This window comes from Electrophorus electricus, chromosome 9 (genome assembly GCF_041902795.1).
Source record: "Electrophorus electricus isolate QZ-2024a chromosome 9, ASM4190279v1, whole genome shotgun sequence".
Taxonomy (NCBI): domain Eukaryota; kingdom Metazoa; phylum Chordata; class Actinopteri; order Gymnotiformes; family Gymnotidae; genus Electrophorus; species Electrophorus electricus.
The window spans coordinates 5847481-5853765 of record NC_137505.1 but is presented as its reverse complement, the minus strand read 5'-3'; the positions used below and the strand labels follow the sequence as shown (position 1 = coordinate 5853765).

At 51.2% G+C, this 6285-nt stretch overlaps 1 protein-coding gene across 2 annotated transcripts; it reads left to right on the top strand.

Moving 5' to 3' along the window:
• Positions 1 to 382: 382 nt before the first annotated feature.
• tent5c (terminal nucleotidyltransferase 5C) lies at positions 383 to 6173 on the top strand. 2 transcript variants are annotated; one of them, XM_081720921.1, is made up of 2 exons: positions 383 to 427; positions 1559 to 6173. In XM_081720921.1, exon 2 carries the CDS (start codon positions 1581 to 1583, stop codon positions 2748 to 2750), a length of 1170 nt encoding a protein of 389 aa, XP_081577047.1. In that variant the 5' UTR covers positions 383 to 427; positions 1559 to 1580; the 3' UTR covers positions 2751 to 6173. The 2 variants fall into 2 exon arrangements, with proteins under 2 accessions (XP_081577047.1, XP_026882384.2); XM_027026583.3 differs by lacking the exon at positions 383 to 427 and adding an exon at positions 579 to 741.
• The last annotated feature ends 112 nt before the right edge of the window (positions 6174 to 6285 follow it).

Sequence of the window (6285 nt, the reverse complement as noted above, 5' to 3'; positions counted from 1 at the left end):
CATCAAAAACGCAGTATGGACTGTTTAAATGATTAGTTTGCAGAAATAGAGAGAGAGAGAGAGCGAGAGCGAGAGCGAGAGCGAGAGAGAGAGAGAGAGAGAGAGAGAGAGAGAGAGAGAGAGCGCGAGAGAGAGAGAGAGAGAGAGAGAGAGAGAGAGAGAGAGAGAGAGAAAGAAAAAAAAACAAACAAACAAACCAGAAATTCACACAATTGCGAAGCTTGACCACTCTGGAGGCGGTCGCCGTTCTTCCGTACGCAGAATCAAATTCGACATGCGCGTGCGGTTACCGGGCAACGCAGACCCCCACCCCGTTCAGCCAATCAGAGGCGAGCTGGGCGCAGCGCTCCCGGGCGACAGAACGCCGTGTGTTTCAAATCCAGACGCCCAGACGCTCGTGAACGCTGGCAGCGGAGAAGCGCGCAGGGTAAATACGTGCTGAATGCTGCGGCACGGGCGCCGCGTTTCACCGCAGAAAACGACGCCGTTTCTCTCGGCGCCGCAGGGTGCGTTTGGGAAATGTAGTGCCGCCTCCGGTTTATAGGTTGTTGGGTTGTTTTTTTTTTTTACCCAGTAGGCTCTTCGGCGTATAAGAAGGCGCTGCAACCAGCCTGCACGGCACTGACATTTTCCGCGAGTGCGCGGATGGAGGTGCTGGTGCGAAGCCTTCATTAAAGCTCTGCGCGTCGTCTTTTCCACTTTAGCGAGCACTTCCGAGCGTGGATTCGCTGTCGCCACCAGGTCTGACCCTTTACTCCGTATTTTCGAGAATAACGTTGTTTTTGCCGTGTTTAGGCTGCGTGCATCAGCGCGAACTTTGGTTCGTCTTAACGCGCGCCGTATTGCTTTTTTTTTTGCCTTGTCTGCATTGCTAGCTCGCTAACTAGTGAAGTGTGTTCGGGTCTGTGGTTTAAGCTCCTCTGAGTTCTGCGCGTTTTAAATGCTGGTGTTCATTTGACAGTCACGTCGCCTAAAGGGTTGTTAGTGAAGCTCACGTGCGGCGTGGCGGTTCCGTGCTCGGGGCTCTTTGCACGGTCCTTGTTCATCTGCGTGTCGGTATCTCACGCGAAGCTGCGCGTTCGAGCTAACTTAACCCCGGTTGCTCTCCTGGGCCAGCGCGCACGCCTTTGCTGGGACGTCAGACGCTTCGTATCGACGCTTCTGCTCTTGCTTTTGAGTTATAGATTTGGGTCTGGTTGCTTTTCTGGGGGGGGGGGGATTGTCCTGCCGTGGCTCCGATCGAAAAGTTGAATGTGAACAACCGAGCGGAACTCGCGGGATACGGCCGTCGCGGGGCCGTGCGTTGTTCGTGGCGTGTGTGCCGTTCTGGGACGTGCGGGACTTCCTGTGGGTTTGGAGATGACGCCGAGGTGCAGGGAACATTATTTATAGACATGACCACGCAGCGAGGTCGCTCATCCTTTATCTAGTGCTCGGTTCTTGTACGGCGACCTAGTGAAGTTTGATTAAATGGTTTGGTGGAAACTTTACTGCTGTTTAACGTATTTGATTGCATTTAAAAAAAAAAATCTTATGGTTTCTTGTTTATTTGTTGCAGCTTGTCTGAGGGAACCTCGAGGATGGCAAACATGGCTGAAACCTCATCCAGCGGTGAGAGTGAGTCTTGCAGCGTTCTCACCTGGGACCAGGTGAGCCGTCTGAACGAGGTGCTGACGGAGGCGGTCCCCGTCCACGGCCGCGGCAACTTCCCCACGCTGGAGGTGCGTCTGAAGGACATCGTGCGGCTGGTGCGCAACCGGCTGGAACAAAGGGGTATCAAAGTCAAAGATGTCCGTCTGAACGGCTCCACGGCCAGCCACGTGCTGGTGAAGGACGTTGGCTGGAGCTACAAAGATCTGGACGTAATTTTCAGGGTGGACCTCCCACAGGAAGTGCAGTTCCAGCTCATCAAAGACGTGGTGCTGGGGACCCTGTTGGACTTCCTGCCGGAAGGGGTGAACAAGGAAAAGATTGGCGCCGTGACCCTGAAGGAGGCATACGTGCAAAAGCTGGTGAAGGTGTACACGGAGCAGGACCGCTGGTCCCTCATCTCGCTGTCCAACAACGACGGCCGCAACGTGGAGCTCAAGTTTGTCGACTCCATCCGCAGGCAGTTCGAGTTCAGCGTGGACTCCTTCCAGATCATTCTGGACTCGCTGCTCTCCTATTACGACTTCTCGGAGAACCCCATGTCCCGGCTCTTCCACCCCACCGTGGTGGGCGAGAGCGTGTACGGTGACTTCGCCGCCGCGCTCCACCACCTCAGGAACAAGCTGATCGCCACCACGCGACCAGAGGAGATCCGCGGCGGCGGCCTGCTCAAATACTGCAATCTGTTGGTCCGGGACTTCCGGCCCACGGACCAGGACGAGTTCAAGGCCCTGGAACGCTACATGTGCTCGCGCTTCTTCATCGACTTCCCGGACATCGTGGAGCAGCAGCGGAAGCTGGACGCCTACCTGCAGAGCCACTTCGTGGGCGAAGAGAGGAGCAAGTACGACTACCTCATGATTCTCCGCCGCGTGGTCAACGAGAGTACGGTGTGCCTGATGGGACATGAGAGGCGTCAGACGCTCAACCTGATCTCGCTCACGGCCTTCCGCGTGCTGGCAGAGCAGAATGCCATACCGGATGCCTCCAGCGTCACCTGCTACTATCAGCCGGCACCGTACGTCAGAGACCTGAACTTCAGCAACTACTATGTGGCCTCCTGTAACCAATCCATTCCAACATGGCTGCCGTGTAACTAAGGAGCTCTATAGAAGACGACGTGTCGGCGGGGGGGGTGTCAGTCATTTGGTACTAAATGGTGTTCGTCCTTTTGGCATAAAGGATCTCTTTAAAAGGACAAGCGTTTGTTTTTTTGGGTTTTTTTGGGGGGGGGGGTTGTTTTGTCTTTCTTTTCTTTTTTTTTTTTTTTTTTTTTTTTTTTTTTTATATATTGTTTGTTTTGTTTTGTTTTTCCCCTTTTTGGGACTTGGTTTAATTATCTGCCGAAGCGTCGAGACCTTTGGATCCAAAGTGATATTTTTAGCGCTTGGGTTGTATCAAAAATATAGAGAAATTTTGCCCTTTAAATTTGTTTCTCGGATTAATTTTGCCTTTGTGTCCCTAATCTGAGTAATGAATTTCTTTCTTTTTTTTTCTTTTTTTTTTGCAAACTGAAACTTGTGCCTTAATGCCTCTGTTTCTGGGTCTTTCTTTAGGGGTTGATGAGTCCAAGAGACAACGTTGCCACTCTGATAAAAATATTAAAATGTAGGGGGGGAAAAAAAAGAAGAAAAAAGTTTGTTATACATAAACAGCAAAAAAAAAAGTTCAAAATATTTAAGATTTGGGGGCAAAAACAAGAACAGCCTTAAGCAGCAAGTTCCAATGAGCTAGAACTGTTTTTCTTTTTTGTTGTTTTAACCCAGTGGTGAGCTGCTAATATTTGTAAATCTTCAGATTAACGTTTGTGAACGAGTCCTGTTGGTCCGTCAGAAAGCAGCGTTGGTGTGGGCTACCGGGAAGCTGCACGTTTCTGTTGCCACAGCGAGCGCGCGGGAGAGTTGCGATCTGCGTCCTCCGATGTGTTTGCGGGAATGCGAGGCATTGTGACGTGAGATGAACTCCAGAGGTGTCTCTGTTTTGCGCAGTAGGACGACCCCCCCCCCCCCCCCAAAGGTCATGCGACTGCCGTTTTCAGAAGCTTCCACCATCTAGGGATTGAGTTAGGAAAAATAGAATTAGTTTTGTCTGCCTGAGAGAGAACCAGGTTCCTTTGTGTGGGGAAGCTGGGGGAGGCTGTGCATCAACGTGCGAGACGATACGCACGAGAGAGTGAGGTCGTCCCTTTCCATAAAAGGCCACGGCGTTGGGTGTCCGGTCCCCTCGCGTCTGTCTTCGCGCTGCTCTGTAACAGGACTCCGCGGTGCTGTCGCACCACTCTAAAATTACCCCCAGCGCCGCTGCGTGGAACACGGCTCGCATGGGGGGGCGGCCTTGCTGCCGTGGCGACCGCCTTACATGTGCGCCTGCAGCGTCTGCGCCACGTGCTCGCCCAGGCCGACCCTTTTCTGGACGAGGGGGGGAGGGGCTAATGGGAAGGACACATGCTCCCCGCGTGTCCTCTGCTCATGCTGGGTTCACCATGTTTGGGATTAAATATCACACATCACTTTAGATTCTGATGAAGCATCAGTCTCCTTGTGCCTTTTTTTTTTTTCCCCCCCGTCCCAGTTTGTCTTCCACGGAGTCTCCCACCTAAATAACTTCCTGCTGTCACGTGTCCAGGCTCTATTTTTATATGCTTGTGTCTCTTAACGTGGAACAGTGCCGGCTGTAGGTAGCACGCGCCGGGCTTCTCTGGCCAGCTGTGCTTTGCTAGGAGGGTCGGTCTCCCCCCAACCCCCACCTGCATGCATGGCTGTTGCCGGGTCAGCACGGCAGATAACCGGGGGGGGGGGGGCACCCGTCCTCTTATCTACTACACGCATGGAGTTTAGAAGGAGGAGGAGCACAGGTCACAGTAGCCTCTGCAGGCCGGGGTCACACCCTCCGCTGGGGCAGGTCGGACCCGAACTGTGTTTTTTGTTTTTATCTCCGTGTGTGTAGCGATTTGGACTGTGGACCAACGTCTGGACCTGCAGGCAAGTGCGACTCCTTCCTGCTTCGGCTGTTGTGGGATTGTACAAGTGGAAGTGAAAAAGGGGACCTGACATGAGGCTTTTTTTTTTTTTTTTTTTTTTTTTCCCTGCACTTTTGGTGGGGGGTTTCTGTTTTGGTTTGCAGGGGGTGAAGGAGTCTGACTGATAATGGAACTAGACTTCTTAGTATATAGTCCAAAACATCTCTGTGTAAGCGCTGTGCTCCCTGTTTGATCCTCACACCCTGCGATTGTAGACATCCAGCCACTCCAGTGACTGTCACTCCTCCCCCTCACTCAGCATATTTAATTTTAACAGCCCAGCCCCTCAAAACAAACACACAAATCCAGCAGTTATTTCTAATGGCCAAATTGGGTCAAACACCCCAGTTAACCCACGCACTTTAGAAGAGTCCAACGCCCACGCCCGGGGGGAGGCGGAGGATGGATCTCAGGGATGTAAGATGTGCTTTGGTGTTTGTAGGTGTGTGCATGCATGTGTAACTAAAAACTGCGGTGTGAACTGTCTGACCCACAGCGTGTGTTTACATGCTTACCTTTGGCCATTTTCTGTTCTCCATGTTCAGCCTTCTTTCTGTTCTGTTCTTATTTGCATCAAGTGAGACCATGTGTCCATTAAGGGTTAAGATTTAACACTTAACATTTTTCATTTTTCTCCTCCGTGTCCAGTTGTTGTGGGTTTTTTTGTTTGTTTGTTTTGTTGTCGTCGTCGTCTCCAGCCGCCGTGGGGCTCGGACCGTGAGCCGGCCTCTCTGAGCACACGCCTGGACAGGCTGCCGCTGGAAAACCCAGGGGCACATCGGACTCGTTTGGTCTCATGCGCATGAACGTCGCTCGGACGCAGCCTGATGGGGAGCCTTCCTACCACGTGCCGTTTAGCTGCTCTGTGTGCAGTAGTGTTGGTGTAAATGACAACACCTGGAGATTGACATGGGGACACAATTCACAGTATTCATTATAATGCAGAAGGGTTTAGTCCATATGTCGGTTTGCTGTTTTCCTATTGTAATTCCAGCAGAAATATCCCACCTGTTTTTTTCCTTGTGTCTGGAGGGAGGTGTCTGAGCTTTGCTTGTGTTGTTGCACATCAAACTGCCTGTTTGTTTGTTTGTTTGTTTGTTTGTTTTGTTTTTTGGGTTTTTTTTTTTTCTCTCCTTCCCCTGGGCGTGAGGGAGGGACTTTGTGGGGTTCGCACACACTTGTACGAGTTTTGCTGCTGCCAGAGGCTTTTTAGACGCTCCTTTTGCTTGGTTGCACAGAGAGCTGCAGGGTGTCGCAGGCAATGGTGTTTGTGTTTTCCATCTGTTTGCCAGATGAGATGAGGTGGTGAACATGCCGCACTATGTACTTTTTGAATTTCATTGAAAAGAGCTTTTGTCAGCTTATTGACTCGGAGGACTTTAAAGATGTTTATCATCTATGCCATTTCATTTTTCAGCACTTTTACCTCACTTCGTTTCCTTTGGATGAACTGAACATCAGGGAACTGTGTATGACGAGGGGAATAATAAAGTAGTGGACCCCATCCCTGTTGTCCCGCCCATTTTATTCTGTCGGACGTGTTTAACGTCTGCACAGGTGCATTTTAAAACGCCTTCCTCACTGTCGTGTTGCGTTTTTGTTTTCTTCCATGACAA

Excerpts from the sequence above, each read along its gene's own strand:
- tent5c (XM_081720921.1), top strand. The coding sequence starts at position 1,581 with ATGGCAAACATGGCTGAAACCTCATCCAGCGGTGAGAGTGAGTCTTGC.